This window comes from Balaenoptera musculus, chromosome 10 (assembly GCF_009873245.2).
Source record: "Balaenoptera musculus isolate JJ_BM4_2016_0621 chromosome 10, mBalMus1.pri.v3, whole genome shotgun sequence".
In the NCBI taxonomy this organism is placed as follows: Eukaryota; Metazoa; Chordata; class Mammalia; order Artiodactyla; family Balaenopteridae; genus Balaenoptera; species Balaenoptera musculus.
This window is the reverse complement of record NC_045794.1, coordinates 83,357,949-83,376,399: the sequence shown is the minus strand read 5'-3', so window position 1 is coordinate 83,376,399 and position 18,451 is coordinate 83,357,949. Positions and strand designations below refer to the sequence as shown.

Sequence of the window (18,451 nt, the reverse complement as noted above, 5' to 3'; positions counted from 1 at the left end):
TATAGGATCTAAAACATAAATGAAAAGCTTTTATCATACATTTGATCTGGAATCTGATTCTCCAATTGTTTACATATATTTAGAGTACAAATGTTTCTAGTAAAATGAGATGTGGCATTTGAGTCCTTATTTGGAAAGAAAAATTAGAAGTGAGGCATACAAAAATATCCTAATAAACATTAAACACAACAACAACACTTACCTAAACCTTCCGATTCAAAGAGGTAAGTCTCATCAACCCCGATGTGCCTGCACCAGTGAAGGAAGTTCGCAGTATTGTCTCTAGCAAAGAACGAACCTGATGCAGCATCTTTCTTACAGGGCACTTTTCTCATTGGAAAATTCTGGAAAAGACAGAAGAATAATTTCAAACATGCATCAAGGGTATTTTCATTAAATATCCATTTTAATATTACTAAATAAATGTTCAGTGCATTGAATGTAACTAAAAAGTGCATAGCACTAGAAGAAAAAGACATCTTCAAAAATCATTTTATTTTGCTTTTCATTAAGCATATTCTAGAAAATGATTCCTAGGAAAACAGTCAGGTCAAAATTAGCAGTAGGATCACGCATCTCTAACCTTTCTTTTTAAAATGACATGAGAGTCTTAGTTAAGATAAAAAATGACAGTCTAATAATTCCAAAGCACATCTTTATATCTCTCCAAACACAGTTCAATACAAACACAAAATTATTGCTATGTTAAAGGTTTACTCAGTCTCAATTTTGCTTACTTCCTTATTTGCAGATTCATAAATATGGTTCTGAGTTTCTTGAGGAGACTTTGAAACAAGGAAGTAGTAGCCCATTCGTAATTAAAGTTCTTTGAAAACTGACAAGCTAAGTTTTACAGAATCCTAATTCTTTTTTATTTCCTGGACCAAGAGTATTCAGATAATCCTGCTGAGGCTGAGGGTTTTTGTTTTGGTTTTTTAAGAAATTATTCATCTTTTTTTTTTTTTGGCTGCATTGGGTCTTCATTGCTGTGCATGGGCTTTCTTTAGCTGTGGCGAGTGGGGGCTCCTCTTCGTTGTGGTGTGCACGCTTCTCATTGCGGTGGCTTCTCTTGTTGCGGAGCACGGGCCCTAGGCGTGCAGGCTTCAGTACTTGTGGCACGTGGGCTCAGTAGTTGTGGCTTGCGGGCTCTAGAGCGCAGGCTCAGTAGTTATGGCACACAGGCTTAGTTGCTCTGCGGCATGTGGGATCTTCCCGTACCAGGGCTCGAACCTGCGTCCCCTGCACTGGCAGACACATTCTTAACCACTGCACCACCAGGGAAGCCCGGCTGAGGGGTTTTTAGTTTTGTTTTAAATTTTTACTTGCATAAGAAATTCAAGCATATGATTTTTTTAAATTAATTATTTATTTATTTATTTATTTTTGGCTGTGTTGGGTCCTAGTTTCTGTGCGAGGGCTTTCTCCAGCCGCGGCAAGCGGGGGCCACTCTTCATCGCGGCGCGTGGGCCTCTCACCATCGCGGCCTCTCCTGCTGCGGAGCACAGGCTCCAGTCGCGCAGGCTCAGTAGCTGTGGCTCATGGGCCCAGCCGCTCCGCGGCACACGGGATCCTTCCAGACCAGGGCCCGAACCCCTGTCCCCTGCATTGGCAGGCAGACTCTCAACCACTGCGCCACCAGGGAAGCCCCAAGCATATGATTTTTAAAAATGCAATGGGCACAGTAGAGTATAAGTCTTTCTCCTACCACCACCCCTCAGTTCCTTTCTCTCCCTGGAGGGAACCACACTATTACCAGTTCCTTATGTTTCCTTTCTGTTGCTATTGTTTTCTAGGATTACAATAGCCTTGTGAGTTTCTCTAGCTGTATATAGGGAAAAAAAATCAACACAGCCAAATACAAAGGTGGTTAGTACCAACTGAAATCTTCTCATCCACGTTTCAGTAAGACATCTCCATACACAAGTATATCTGTACCTACAGAATGCTACATAAACAGGCTATTCTGCAATCTGATTTGTGTATGTGTGCATGCACACTTAATGATAGGTTGCAGGCATCTTTTGGGGTAAAAAAACCCAAAACAAAACATTAAAATAGTCATTTCTAATGAATAGATAATGTTCTACTCTGTTTAGGTACCATAATTAATTTTAAACAACTTCTCTACTGATGAGCATTTAGGTTGTTCTTAATTTTTTTTGCACAGTTGTTTTTGTGAATTTGTGGTTATTTTCTTAGAATAAATTCCTGGAATTAGAATTATGTTACGTATCAAAGGATGTGCTTTATTTTCAATGTGACATATGTTACCCATTGTCCCCCAAAAAAGATGGTACTACTTTATATTTCCACCAGCACTATGTTAATGTCTAGAATACACACTCACAGACACCAGATCCCATGAGTGAAAATACCCATATTTGATGAAAAGAGAGGAAACCTTACCTACTTCAAATCCCAACTTCAGGGTCAATGGTAGAAAAGTGTCTAAAAAAAGTATTATTCATTCAACCAATATTTATGAATTTACCATGAAGACAATATATAAAGAATAAAAAGATGATGATAATAGCTCTTAACTGTGTGCCAGGAACCATCACAACCTCTTTTTTCATTTAACTCTCACAGGAATCCTATAAGGAAGGTACTATTATTGTTCTCAAGAAGAAATAGCTATTTAGATATTTACTATGCACCAGGCATTATCTATATAAGCTAACCACTATCTATCTATTATCTCATTTAATGTTGCTGAATCCTCGGAAATATATCCTACAAGGTAAATGTTAATATCTCCATTTTACAAGTGAGAATATTTTTTCAGATGCTCAAAAGATTAAGTAAATTATCCAAGATTTTACATATAGTTGCGTTGGAAGTTTACAACCTTGTAGAGATGATAAGAAATGTACATAAGCAAATCAGTATGTTCCAAGGTATTAAATCATTACTGTCAAACATTTTCTTACCACTGGTTCTTCAGAGTTGCATGTTTTCACCATGTTTTGAAGAACATCAATCAGTTGGCATAACAGTACTCCATTATCAAGTTCTTCCAATAACCTTTCTGCCTTAACTTCAATACCTAAAAACATATTTCAAAGCTAAGAGTCTTCTAGAAACAGTAAATTCAAACAATATGGTTAAAGTTTAATTAAATGTAATCAGATTATAGCTGAAACACTAGACAAATATTAGATCAGACTCTGAGCATTCACTCTTAGAAGGTACAGTTAAAACAGCAGGTAATATCAAATTAAGAGAAAGTCAACTGAAACAAAAATATCTGTGGTGTAGAAGCACAGAAAAAATAAATGACATCTACTTTATTTCATTTAAAAACACCAAAGTGTTTTACAATTCAACATCCACTATTAAGGTTAAGTTCTGATTCACTGCACATTACAACTGCTTGCACAAGAAAGATTCTCTATAAGTAAGATGGTCTTTGTTGCAATTTAAAAATTAAAGATAACAATGTAACAAGCACTCAGGAAATACCAACTTTTCACCTCTAAAACCCCTTATGTGGAAGCATTATTACATAATAAACTTTTAAGAAATTAACCAAATCTTCAAACTGATATGAGATAAGAGTGAGTGTTTAGTGCGTTTTTAATTCTCTTCAAAGACCATAGATGAGCTTTATATATATATATATTCCTTTTCACAAAAACCTTACAATGCTACATGAAATTCTGTTATTTAAAAGAATTTTTTTCTAGGGAGAAAGTTCAGAGCACTCATGTCCTCTGAGTAAAGAAATATGATGCCATGCATTCTCCAAGCCGACATTTCCTCCTAGGTTTCATATACCTCTGCCCCTCTAAGCGTCAGAAACAGGAATCATTTTAACTACAGCATATATTCCACCCAGAATCTCATGCCTTACACAAGTTTAAGGAGAAAAAAAAAAAAATCAATAAAATACAGACCCTCAAGTTAGACCTATACACTTAAAAATTTTTTTTAACTAACAATTAAAATGTTGATTATTCACAGCTCTTACTACTGACCTCTTCCATTAAGCCTCAAACTTGCTTACTGTTCAAGCCCCAAGGGTCAGGGTCAATCAGAGTATCTTCCCAACTAGAATGTAAGCTTGGTGAGAAAAAGGACATCAAATATTTCCTTTACTAGAGGATCCCCAGGAACTATCATTCCTTGACAAAGAGTAAGATTCTCAATAAACATTTACTGAATAAGAGATTACAATTTTGAGCATCTTTGCAAGCCTTACCTAATAAACCAGATAACCAGATTGACAGATCTTCTTGCATGGGCAACAGGGTAGCTTCGTGCCTCACAGCTATCCACTCATCATACTGACAAACATCAGCCAAACCTGGCCCATGTCTGGGGGTCAGAGGACTCCGTGGACTTAGAGGCAGGTCTTCTCCAAACCACACCTAGAGAAAACACCAACCAACTGAATGGATGCAACCCTGTTAAAAGTCAGCATGCCTAACATTTATATTTAAATAATGAATTACAGACCATATTTAATATACACACATACAGAGCTGCAGCAGCTCACAGAAAGTTAATAAACTAGAAGCAAACTATTAGCCTAGATACTTGAGACGCTTTCCGTATTCAATTCTGTGATAAATGTAAGTGAATCCCTAATTAATGAATGGATTCTACCATCAAACCGAGGGGATGAAAGTCAACAAATAATTTTTTTCTTTCACTTGTTAGCTGCATAAGTTTAACAAGTTACTTGACCAGAGTATCAGCATCTTGGCTGTAAAATGAATTAATAATACCTGCCTTATAAGATATATCTTTGTAGAATCTAGCATTGGGCCTCATAATATTTGTTGAATAATGGATAAATGAATGAACGCATAGTTGGCATTTTATAAACTTTAAATCATAATAACAGTGTTATCTAAAAAAAAAAATTCTAAATAATCTGGTCTGTCACTTGATTTTGCATGGCCCACAAGCTAAGAACGGTTTTTACATTTTAAAATGGTAGTTATGTAAGTACCTACATAATAGCTTTGATTCTGCCTACTGACTCACTAAGCTAAAAATGTTTACTACCTGGTCAATCCCTGGTTTAGAATAAAAACTGACGTAAACATGCTATCAAACCAACACTTGCAAAATTTTGAAATACAATTAGATATACTTTTAATATAAGATTAGTTAGAGAAAAGACTGTGTCAAATCTCAACTCAGGAAGGGGTATCAGAGCCCAAGTGAAGTGACAAAGGGGTCCTCACAGGAGGGCAGCTTGAAATGGAGGGTCAGAGCTTGAGTGAGGTGACAGGGCATCCGCGCACGGCAACGGCCCTGTGCAGCATCAGACCCTGAGCAGGCTAAAGAGGGTGTCCGCTGGGGACAACGGGGGAACGTCCCAGTGCAGGGTGTCAGAGCGCAACTGAGCTGAGACGGGTGTCAGCTCAGGGAGGGGTGGCAGCAACAAAGGGAGACGCGTTACGTACACGGGGGTTTATCAAATGGGAGCCAGGTTTCTCACTGCCAAAGAAAAGAGGTACAACTATGGACTGAGAGAAAACTAGAATGAACCCTGTGGTGTTGGAATCGAGTAAGTTTTACCAGAAAGCAAAGAAGTGCTCAAAGAATGATGGGGACATGCAAAAGGACACAGAAGTCAGCTTGAAGGGACTTCTGCTGGCTAAATCAAGAAGAATTTGAGCATGAAAATAATGATATAAGTGGATTATAACACAATGAATAAAATGGACAACTCTGAGTCCACATAGATATAAACAAATGAATAAACTGGAATTTTGATGAGGAATGAGATTTCCATATACTTTCAAAGTACTTCCCCAGAAATACCTACTACAAAGAGAAAAAAAGAGTAATTTCACAGTAGAGAAACTCATCAGGCAGCAACTTAACCGAGTGACACAGGTGAACATGATCAACAACGGGATGAATCAAAATCATATGCACCTGACAGGATACAACGAGACAACACAACAGCCCTCTGTGATAGTCCTGCCAAGATGCATAACCTGAATCTAATCATGAGAAAACATCAGGCAAATCTAAACTGAGGGACATTCTACAAAATAACTGGTCTGTAATACTCAAAAGTGTCAAGGTCATTAAAGAAAGCAAATACTGATAAAGACTAAGGGGCACGACAACTAAACGCAACAGGTGATTCTGAACTGGACATTATTGGGACAACTGACAAATATTTGAATGTGGTCTGAGTATTAGATAGTAGTTCCGTACCAACGCTAATATCCTGATTCTGATGATTTCATTGTGGCTGTATAGGAGGGAGTCCTTGCACGCGATAAATGCACTAAAGTACCAGAGGTAACGGGACATTAGATTTGCAACCTACTCTCAAATGGTTCAGCAAACAAATATCTCTGCTCTACACTTAACAACCACCTTGCAAGTTTATGATTGCTTTAAAATAAAATTTTAAAAAGTTTTTTAAAAAAGAGGCATAAGTATAGGTAATACCAAGTGAATCTAGTTCTTTCTTGATTTTTCAATGTAGATAATTTCCCCCCCTGAAATATATTAAACTTATTGAGGTTTATTTGAGGCAAGTGTTACTATACCAAATCAAAAGCCATAACAACATCCAGACAAACATAGAGGGGGAAAAAAAAGAGCTTCTTCCAATCTCCTATGATGAGAAATAAACACGTGTTTTTAAAATCTCACAGGCAAAGAAAGACAATGAATATATACCACAAGAGGCAAGCAGGAGTAGCAAAACTTAAAAAAAAATACCAAAAGACTAGGAGAAACATTGTTATTCGAGGGGCATTATTTCAGAAATTGAGGGTAGAGATTGGGGAATGAACTCCTAAATACATGAGGATCCCATAAAGCTTTTGGAAAAAAACAAGATGTTATTTCCCCAAATTCTCTTAGAATTACTTCAAAGGGAGTATAGCAAAGATATAATATCTAAATCTTCCCTTCATAAGCATGTCTTGCTTCTGTAATCCCAGGACTCAGTATAAGACCTACCTCATGATAGGCAGTCAAAAATATTAGTTGAATACTTGAGGAACAGATACTAGCAAATGACTCTTTGTACCATCAAAATCAAGATGCATCTTACAATAAATGGTATTTTACAGTCAATAGAATGTTATTTGTCCTTTAACCATTTGGCTGAGCTGACAAAAGGCGGAGAAGATGCAAATGTTTGTCAAAGAAAGATGTACATTAGCTAGGAAGGTGGTTTTGAAAATATCATGTATGAAAATGGAGAAGCTAAAATTAACAAAAGTCATTCTAAGTTCTTGCCACATTAGGGAGAAGAGTACTTGGATTTTCCTATTATTGCAAGCAGAAAACTATAAAAACCTGGGTTAGTCAGTGGCATATTAATGTTGTTAAAAGCTAGATGTTAATAACAAAACCTGCATGTATAAAGATTGTTCTCAATCATGCTGAAAGCTGTCATATTGCAGAGATTCCTAACCATAGGCAGTCTACAGAAGAACTTGAATCAGTATATAAACTTAACTTACATTTAGGCAAAAATTTAGGCCTACGTACTAATGGGCCTTTTCTCAGAGAGAGAGAGTTCATAGTTTCTGTTAGATTCTGGAAAGGGCCTGTGACCCAAAAGAGATTAGGAACTATCTAGTTCATTGATTTTTAGACTGTAAGTTTATTTACCAATCAGAATCAGGGACATAAAAAAGGGGCAAGGAAGACCTTCATGGATTAAATGAATAAGAAACCAGCTATCTACTGGGTGTCTCCTCTCTGCAAGGCACTTATGAAAAACGAAGCCTAATTAGCAAAGAGGTGAAAATCCGAGGAAGTTCTCACATTCACCAGGGAGAGAAGCAAAAACTTCCATGAGGGATGTCAAGGGTACTCTTGGAGAAGAATCAGGAGGGACAGATCTGTGGAATCTAGGTCAGAGACGGATTCGTGGAACTATAAGACAACACTATGAAAAAAAATCACCAATTTAAGAAAGTATTAATGGCCATTAGGAGAGAAATGAGAAAAACATGGTCAATGTGGCAATGATAAAAAGCACTTTATAAGGAAGAGAGAAAATATAATCACCATGAAATTGATGACATTTCTGAGACTTGGATAAAAAGAGATGAATAGAAGTAATCAGATAAAAAATGGTTTTGAGAAATAAGGAGTTCTGAGCATACTCAATGTGGATTAGAGAGTACCCAAAGGGGAAGAATAAGACCTTTTGGGAGACTGCCATGAACTCCCAAGTCCCCAAAGGAAAACAGTACAAAAGAACTCTTTATTAGTAGAGTAGGAGGATATAGCTGCACAGCATAGGAGGGAGAAAGCAGCATCCCATTCAGAATTGTTCTTAGCCATTTTATAAACAAGTTATCTTCTCTAGGCTATCACACACTGCTATCTTGATAAGCCTTCTTTCTAAATTAAAAAAAAAAACTTTCACGACATAGTTATAATCTCCAGCTTTACATCTGGATAATTTTGTTGTACCAATGATACAACCAAAGTTCTGAAGTGCCTACTATGTAACAACACATTCCAGGAGGCACTTGGCTCATGTTATCTCATTGATTCCTCACAACTACCCTGAAAAATATGTGCTATTATCCTCACCTCAGAGGCAAGGGAGCGGGGACTCAGAGAGGTAAAATAACTTGCCAGGATCTCACAAGCAGAGTGGCAGAACAAAAATCAGACACAAAATCTGACTGACTCTAAAATTCTCACTTTCAAAGGCAAATTTTATTATCAGCTGCTTACATCTTCCTAGGTAGACCTTCAAGGTGATTTTTATCTTTAAGTTAAAATTCAGTCATGTTCTATTTATGTCAAAAGAAAGAAAACTTTTAAAGGATCTAAGAATAAATACCAACTCTGGAAATCATTCAAATGTAAGATTATTCAGGTTTGTCTTATTACCTCCATTTTGCTTCCCCTCACCAAAAAACTAACAAAAAAAAAACACTCTTTAAATTTTAAGTTTTAATGCCACATTATTTACAGGCATTACAGGGCACGTGTACAATTATCTAAAATTAAGAATTTATATTTGTTTTCATTGAAAGCTCTTTTAACTACAAACATATACTAAATTGTAATGAGAAGAAAATCACAAACTATTCCAATTCTTTTCCCAGGGTAGTACAAATGCGATGAACCCACCAATCCTAAGATATTTTTGATTCTTACAAATATGCAGTATAAATGAGAGCTTAATATTAAAGTCTTTTCAGAACTAGAAAGTGAAAATATAGTATTCCTGTTATTAAATTTGATGCTTAAAAAAACCAGTAAAATAGAAAATTTTTGTGATAATTTTAGTTTTTTTCTAACTATTGTAATATTATATTAATCTCATTAATTTAAATATATATTTTCCCAAGAACACCACTTACTTGAATTGCAGGCAGCATGGTCATCTATGCTGAAATGATATTGCTGCTCTGAAAATAAAACAGAACATTAATATGCAGACAATGGTAGCTTTCCTACTCCCCCAAATTACAAGGAATCTGCTTTATTCTCTTATCTGACTGAAAACCTAATACTTTTCTATTTGGAATAATTTGACCATAGGAGAAGGCAATCATACTCCTAGTTTCTTACTTCATAAAAGTACTCCTCATTTGAAAGAGGAAAATCTGAAACACACTTTAATATGTAGTTTCTGGCACTAATATCAAAGTAATTCTTGAAGCATCTGACTAGTAAAATAAAACTAACAATAAAACTTAGCTTACAGGGCTTCCCTGGTGGCGCAGTGGTTGAGAATCTGCCTGCTAATGCAGGGGACACGGGTTCGAGCCCTAGTCTGGGAAGATCCCACATGCCACGGAGCAGCTGGGCCCGTGAGCCACAACTACTGAGCCTGCGAGTCTGGAGCCTGTGCCCCTCAACGGGAGGGGCCGCGATAGTGAAAGGCCCGCGCACCGCGATGACGAGCGGTCCCCGCACCGCGATGAAGAGTGGCCCCCACTTGCCTCAACTAGAGAAAGCCCTCGCATGAACCGAAGACCCAACACAGCCAAAAATAAAATAAAATAAATAAATAAAGTAGCTATAAAAAAGAAAAGTGCTTTAAAAAAAAAAAAAAAAACTTAGCTTACATTAAAAGTGCTCCAGAATTTTCCCCTGTAAACACACTGTAAATATAATGTAAATACAAATATCACAACTGATACTGAAAGTCAAGTATCTCTCATCTGATCTTTACAAAGAGATAAGTTCATCTGAACTTTGTATAAATTCTCAGGTTTAACCATAAGCTTCTTCCACCAGATGACAAGGTAATAAAGAAAAATGTCAATTTTAACTATGAAACAATACTCAATGCCTTTCCTTAATAATTGTCCATAAGTTATTTTCTCCATGAGGTGCTAAAGACCAAAAAAAAAAAAAAAGCAATTTGAACTCTAAAGGACTATTCTTGAAACATACAAGAAAAAAACCCCACAACTTTAAGTTAGATTAATACAATTCTTTAATGTATATTCAGAGGAAAGAAAGTGAAGAGTTTGAAAACACTCAGAATAATAGAATATATAAAACCTAGGATTTTAGATTGCTTATAGCAGCATAATACACTAGTCTATTTTTTATTGTAAACCACCATTAAAACATTCTAAGAAAAAATAGAAAATGGCTTATAAGGCTATCAATTTCCAAGGAAAAGTTACTTTCTCCCCTAAGTTATACCAAACATACCTCAGGTACAGTGCCAACTACACATCCCACTTTCCTCTCAGGAACATTTCTTCTACTACCAAAGCTGAACTGGAGCTAAACCTAACTGAAAAGTCTGATGTTACACATCACATTGTCTTCGCAAGAAGGCAAAGTACAGCAGAATGTCCTTGATGTCATTTTTCCTTCTCTCTACCCTAGCAAAAGGCCAAAGTACAATTGAGCATTACTAATGAGTTTGTTATGCTTCCCACGAGCTAACTCAGTGGGGAATACGTTTTCCTTTAGCATAAATAATCCTTTGTCCCCAACAAAGATCCACAGTAAGAAGCTTCCGAGACCATTTTTAAAAAATACAGCAAAGAAGCTGCTCCCATTAAAATAAGGAGTCCCACATAATCAGACAAGAGCTTGAACAGCTGGAACTGCCAACCCCAAACAAAAGAAGGCCTGAATTATAAGGCGTGTGCAAATCAAGAACAGTGACACAGTCACAAAGAAGCTATCACAAGAATGTTTAGTAGTTGCACTTTTTATGGAAAATTCAACAAAATTAGTTTTATGAAAGAAATGAAGAATTTGTGCACAACCTTCAATCACTGAACTTTAGCAGTCTATTTTTTATATATATATATATATATATATCTTCCCCCACATCATTCTTATGTAATAGAAAGAACTACTTTAAAGATGACAAAATGATAACCATCTGGATTACCTTTAAAAAGAAGTTATTTAATAAATGGTACTCAGATAAGTTATATCTTCATATGTGAAAAACTATCAGGTACACAAATATATGCTTTTATTGGAAAACTTTCATAAACTGATGAGATTGTATCAGTGAATCATCATTAACTCCTGAGTATTTACTGTGTTCCAGATCCTAAGAGCCAGTTATTCCTACTTTCTAGTCATTCACTATTCTCTTTCCAAATCATTTTTGTCTCAAGCGTTGAATACCAAAAGCAGCTTCTTGTCTACAATTAGCCCAGTCCCCAATCTGCATCACAATCCCAATTCATGCTTCTTATTCAGTTTATTACCTGCTTTCCTCTTATCTATCTTTCCCTAAACGTCTCAGTCTCCATTTTTTTTTTCCACATAAACCAATTACACTGAATCAGCAACTCTTCATTTCTGGATCTGCATCTTGATTAGCAATTTATTGGCTTTTTTTTGGTTCCTGTTTTTGTCTGTCTTTTTGGAGAAGACTACTTTAATTCTGTGCCATCTTGAGGAAGTCTCTTCCCTTGGATTTGGGGGAAAAAAAAAAAAAGAGCTCTCAAATGACCAAGTCCAAACTATTCGCTAACCCTGCTTTATTTAACAAGACAAACAGCTTATGCAGAGATCACAAGTGAATACTATACTTAATTTTTTAAATCTGGAGAAAATGTTAGAAGCACAGAGTGCACTTATCCACCTGAATCTTAAACAGAATTTGGGCCTAGCCCACTTAGAAACAGTTTCAGCCCTGAGGCCCTCAAGATTATTTATGGTAAGGCTCTTCATACCAGTCTGACTTCAGATCATGATGGGAAAAAAATGTCAGCCCGTGGAGCTGCTCCTTTGTTCCACAGCTGTAGGCTCTGAAACTGAGTATATTTTAATTCCTCACTCACATTATAAAATATGGTGGGGAGAGCACAAGGTGGTATGTCTCAGTCCTGGTACAAATTGGGGGCCGATTTGGAAAAGAATGGCAAAAAAGCAAAGAAATAAAGTAAGTTTCCTCAGAAAAATAATAACATTAACTGCCACTGCAACACATATACATTCAGCACCCAGCCGACAGATTACTGCCAAGACACATAAGCTGCAGGGATATGATAAATGCCCAAGCTGGCGCAGTGGTTACTGCTGAGGAGGGGAGGGAGATGAGATTAGGATGGAATGCACAGAGGCCTTTCAACTGTACCAGTAAGATTTTAGTTCAAGATAAGCAGTGAGAACACAGGTATTATTATACTGGTCTGTACGCCCTTCTGTGTGTCAAAAAAACATTTCATCATTTTTAATGTTTCATTTAGAAAAATAGTTAAAGAAGATATCCTGATTTGTTCAGGGGAATAAAAAACAACTTTCTCAGCTTTAAAATTTTGAGTTAAATATTTCCTAATTGCCTAGAAGAAAAAATAGAAATGCTGTATCCATACCAAACATATTTCATATTTTTAAATGTATAGTAAAATAAATCACCATAAAGGCACCACTGGGGTAGTAGAAAGTAGCAGACCCATCTGCTTTGAGTTCCAGATGATCTTGGGATAGTTCACTTCTCTGAGCCTCCTGTGTTCTCATTTGTAAAATGGGATACCACCACCTCCCTTGTCTGCTTGTTGTAAAGATTAAATGAGGTGATACAAATAAAGTACCTGACACATAGCTAGCACTTAACAAATGAGTTGTTATGATAATACTATGATAGGACATAATTACAGTTCATTTAACATAATTCATCAAATTAAAAAGAGGTAAGAAAACAAAGCTAATACTGACAAATCATTAAATATAATTTGGAAAGCTTCTTTTACTAACATAAAAATAAATACGGTTATAAGTGAACATAAAAACTTTAAAATACCAATATCCATACTCAAATATGAATTTGTGACATAGAATTCTCTTGCTAGAATAAGTCTTAAGGATTGCGTCACACACAGGCCCTTTGCTCCATTCAGGCTGTCCCCTCACTGTCCATTCTTATTGGTTTCACTCATTTCTGTGGCTCTATCACTGTTCAAGCTATATGTTTGTCCAAGCGGTGTCCACTCCTTCATTTATTAAACAATCATTTATTCACACCCTTTATTAAACTGGGCACCGCAGGCAACAGACGCAGTGATGAACATAACAGACGTGACGCTCTCATGGAGCTACTACGTTCATTTGTGTAGGTAGTGAATACACAAGGTTAAACCATGGTAATTGTTTTGAAAGAAAAAACAGAGAGAGAGACAGTAGGGGCCTACTTTAAGACTTTGATTGAGTGATTTAGAAATGGTTTTGCTGTAGGAAAAACATGAACTTGAAGAATGGTGGGAATTAGTCAGGGAGAGAGACGGGGAAGAGTTCTATGCATAGAGAATAATTTTTGCAAAGACTCTGTACAGAGAGCAAGAGAGTTTGGCGCATTCCGAGAACTGAAAGAAGCCAGTATGGCTGAAGCGTGGATAGGGTTGGCAAGTCAGGCAGTAGCCCCACCACGTGACGCCATACTGAGGAAAGTAGATTTTATTCTAATTGCAGTGGGAAGCCATGGAAGAGTTTTAACCAAGGGAGAGACATAATGTATTTCATAGTTTAACAGAGCTCCCTGAGGGGGAGAGAGAAACATGGGAGTGAAATAGTGATGGGTTTAACAGAGAAAGGGGGAAAAAAACAGGAGAGGTGGGTAGAGATGTGGGAAAAAGAATTAGCAGAAACACTGAGAGAAGCAGCAGCATAGAGGGGTAGAAACAGCGAGAGCAAAGGAAACTGAGCACACAGGAAATGAGATGGAGAGCAGCCTGGAAGGGGAAGGGGAGGGGATCCACTGCAGCAGTTCAGTGACCAATGACGGTGACTGGGCAGGGATGCTGACAAAGTATCCACCGGAGGAAAGTGGATGGCTTTGACATCTATTTTGGAGTTAGAATCAAGACTTGATAATGGTTAGGGATGGAGGGTGAAGGCGAGGGAGGTAAGGGCAGAGTGAAGTGTCAGGAACAACTCTTGGGTTTCTGGTTTAAGCAGTTGAGTGAATGGATAGTGGCAGCGTTTACTGCGATGAAGATGATGGGAGGCTGAACAGACTGAAGCGGGGAACCCAGCAGAGACAGGGCAAAAGTGCTATGTTTTGGTCATGTCTAATTTGAGAAGCCTTTAAAGACATTCAAGCGGAAATGTCAGGTTGGCAGTTGGAAATGCTAATCTAGAGCTAAGAAGAAAGTTCAGGAGGAGATAGAAATTGCCAGCAATCCTTGGGAGATAAAACCACTAGAAAGAATGAGATCATCCGAGAAAGAAATGGAGAAAGCAGTGACAAGGATCTAGGAACAAGTCCTGGAAAAAACCAACATGTAGTCACGAAAGAGTCAGCAAAGGAGACAGAGTCCTCACCTCGACTAATCCAGGTTTACAACTATTCTGATTTACCTCCTCCCAGGAGCCCTTCCTGATTGGCCTGAATTAATTCTGCCTATATCCGTAGCTCTTGAATTCACAGAGCATTTCTCCCAACTACCTGTCCTAACAGTGCTTTATACTATTTTTTCGTTGTTTCTGTACATTGCTTGACCAAGTATAAGTCCCTGGATTGCTGTTGGAAGTAGTGTTGAGAGAAGTATTCAAGCTGAAAGTTTAGGAAACACTTCTGGTGGGACATATGTGAACATCTCTAGGAAAAACCAGGTAGGTGAAATGTGACAGCAAAGCTTGGAAATAGCCATACAGCAGACATGTGTCTGACAGGAGACTTTTTTTGGGTATTCTTTATTACTTTTCACTTTTATTTATTATGTGACCCGATAAACAATTTTGCCTCTCACCGAACATGTCCAAGGTGAAATATGTGGAGTGGTTACTAGTCAAGGTACCAGCAGGTTAAGTGAGCTGCCTGATATACCAGAGGAATCACTAAGAAAAAAATGACTAAAACTGGTGTATTTGGCAGAGGGTCCAAATGAACGAGATAGAACAGCTGTGCCAGTGCGTGAGGACTCTGGGAGCAATGTGCTACTCAGGAATTCATACGGTTGCCCTACTGGACAGGTACATTTTTATTACGGCTTTTAAATAAATTCCACTGTGGTAGATCACATAATGGTCCCCAAAGATGTCTATGTACTAAACCCCAAAACCTGTGAATATACTGCCTTCGTGGGCAAAATGGATCTTGCTGATTGAGTAAATTAAGGGCCTAAGGAGATGGGAGATTATCCTGGTGAGCCCAATGTAATTACCAGAGTCCTTATAAGAGGGAGGCAGGGCTTCCCTGGTGGCGCAGTGGTTGAGAATCTGCCTGCCAATGCAGGGGACACGGGTTCGAGCCCTGGTCTGGGAGGATCCCACATGCCGCGGAGCAACTGGGTCCCCCCCCCATGAGCCACAATTACTGAGCCTGCGCGTCTGGAGCCTGTGCTCCACAACAAGAGAGGCCGCGATAGTGAGAGGCCCGCGCACTGCGATGAAGAGTGGCCCCCGCTCGCCACAACAGAAACGAAGACCCAACACAGCCATAAATTAATTAATTAATTAATTAATTAATTAAGAGGGAGGCAGAAAGGTCACAGCCAGAGAAGGGGATGTGAGAAGAGAAGCAGAGAGAGAGAAAGAGATGTCATGACACAAGAGGCAGAGAAAGAGAGAGACTGGAGCTGTTACACTGCTAGCTTTGAGAGGAAGGAGCCAGGAAACGCAGGTGCCCGCTAGAGGCTGGAAAAGGGAAAGAAAAGAACTCCCCCCACCCCCACCCCGAACCCTTAAAATGAACACAGCCCTACTAAGTCTTTTTCTTTTTTTTAACCTCATTTCAGAATTTTGACCTCCCAACTGTAAAATACATTTATGTTGTTTTAAACGACTAAGTTTGTGGTTATTTGTTCTAGCAGTAATAGGAAACTAATACACATCTTAAGCGAAGAAAGGAAGATATTCCCAAAGGGTCAAGACATTTGACCTCGAGAAAGCGATATGTATCCAAACATGGTTAGAAGGCCAATGCATTGAAGCAACGAGTAAAGGGCACCAGTTGTATATAGTACACTTAAAAAAAAAAAAAAGATGCAAAGTTTACAGGTAAAAGCCATTGTGAGTGTTGTGTGTGTGCTATCATCATCAACAATGACCCTGCCTTTGTACATCTGACATCATTCATTCACTCATTCATTTAAATATTTACAAAGGCTCCTAGCGTTTACTGTCTCAGGGAACAACACGCACACTCACCAAGTTCCAGGTCATGCGGACTCCTTCCTCTCTCACAGCTCTGCCCCAGGCTCCTACCCTACCTCAGCCAAAACCATCAATGGCCATACCTCGTTGTTTCTACCTTTACATTTTCTCTTCAATACCTATGGCCACTCCTTTAGTTCAAGCCACCACCATCCTTTTCCAGGTTTACTGAAACAGCCTCCAACCAGTCGCCCTCTCTCTACCCTCTCATGCCTCCAACCTGTTCTTCATGTACTGCAGCCAGAGTGAGCCTTCACAAACTCCCATCTAAGGATGTTACTACTTCCCTGCTTAAAACCCTTAATGGCTCTCCACTGCCTTCAGGATAAAGCCTAAACTCCTTAAGGAAGCCATCAAAGCCTTATAGGATCCCCTCGGCCTCACCTCTGACCCTTACACTCCAGCCATGTTGAACTTCTTTTGGCCCGTGGAGCACGCTGCTTCCTCACCTCTGTGATCCATCTCCATGGAACGCTCCCCTTCCTCCTCTCTTTCAGACTCACTCCTGCCTGCCCTTCAGATTCAACTGCTCTAAAAAGCCTCCCTGAACCTCCTCCTCTGTTTAGGTTGTGTAGCAATATAGGCTTCTATTTTGCTGTACTCTACACTTAAAAAAAAATAAGATTCGTAAGGGGGTAACCTTCTCCATCTCTTCCACTTGTATGTAGAACTCAGTGTTAAATTTAGCTCTGGAATTACTCCTAAACAATAAGTGTTGTATTTATTACTAAAGGAAATATGAAACAATAATGAAATAAATCTGTGGTATATTCCTTAAAGGTAAAGGTAGCAGATGAAGATTTTTAAGAGAAAGAAATAAGATTCTTACTATGTAATAAAACATCACACGTTATCTGCAAAATATAAAGGCTCTTCATTTGTTGGGAGTCTTTACTTTTTTATTTGAAAATTTCCTTTTGCACTGTTTGGCAGAGATCCAACCTGAATAATTTAATTTTGTATTAGACAGAATTATTAGTTTGTCATAAAATTTTGTGGGATACAAAAATTTTTTTAAAAACTTAAAATCTGTTTGCCTTTATATATGATAGACTAAAAGACTCTGGAAAACATACATATACAGTAACATAAAGAAATGTAAAAACAACATTAAGTGTCTATTAACAGGAAACCTCTAAAATAACTTACAGGACATTCATTCAGTGGATTCATTCAGCTTCTTAAAAGAATAAGAGCTATATGTACTGATATGAAAAGATGTCTATTATATGTCATGCAACGAAAAGCAATCTGCAGTGCAGTATTTAAGTATGTTACTGGGATCACAGTGTTTTCTAAACTCTGTGTGTGTGTGTGTGTGTGTGTGTGTGTGTGTGTGTGTGTGTGTGAAAAAGAAAAACTCCTGAGTAAAGTTAAATAATTTTTTTCAAGAGCCAATTTTATTTTTGGGATCAAAAATATTAACAAATCATCCATCAAGGGAAAACAAAAGTCATAATGTTTAAAATTCCATATAAAGTGAGTCCTTCACCATAGCTTATACTTTCTTACAAAAAAGTTTGTTTTGTGAGAGCAGGCAGAAGTCTCTATCAGCACTTCAGCAATGGTTTTAATACTGTAAATCCCCATGACACTTTCAGCAGCAAAAACAAAACTGCATTTAATGTCTCTGCTACATTTCATACATTCTAGGTCTTTGTACATTAGTAATTCACTTATGAAATACATGGCAACATTCTGTTAAAACCACCTACTCTGTAACAACGTAATAACATGAGAAAACTTTATGAGTTTTTAGAAGGAGAAACACTAAAGAGATACAATTATAATTATTGCCTGCATCTTATAAACATTACTTCTTAGGCACTTCTCTATGGCAGTTACATTTCAACTAAAATAGGGAAATTCAAAGTGAGACAACAGACTGACAGCCTCAAGTTTCCTA

At 37.8% G+C, this 18,451-nt stretch overlaps 1 protein-coding gene across 2 annotated transcripts in view; it reads right to left on the bottom strand.

Annotated features, from left to right (window-relative positions):
- The window catches only part of GAS2L3 (growth arrest specific 2 like 3), a 33,736-nt gene that overhangs the window by 12,792 nt on the left and 2,493 nt on the right, over positions 1–18,451 (bottom strand). Inside the window, exons 2-5 of one of the 2 annotated variants that reach the window (XM_036864596.1) lie at positions 9,321–9,368; positions 4,202–4,370; positions 2,931–3,046; positions 203–344 (exon numbers count right to left, since the gene is read on the bottom strand). In XM_036864596.1, coding sequence (XP_036720491.1) covers positions 203–344; positions 2,931–3,046; positions 4,202–4,370; positions 9,321–9,344 — 451 coding nt within the window. In that variant the 5' untranslated portion in view covers positions 9,345–9,368. The remainder of the gene's footprint in view (positions 1–202; positions 345–2,930; positions 3,047–4,201; positions 4,371–9,320; positions 9,369–18,451) is intronic. The other variant, XM_036864597.1, reaches the window with a different exon arrangement.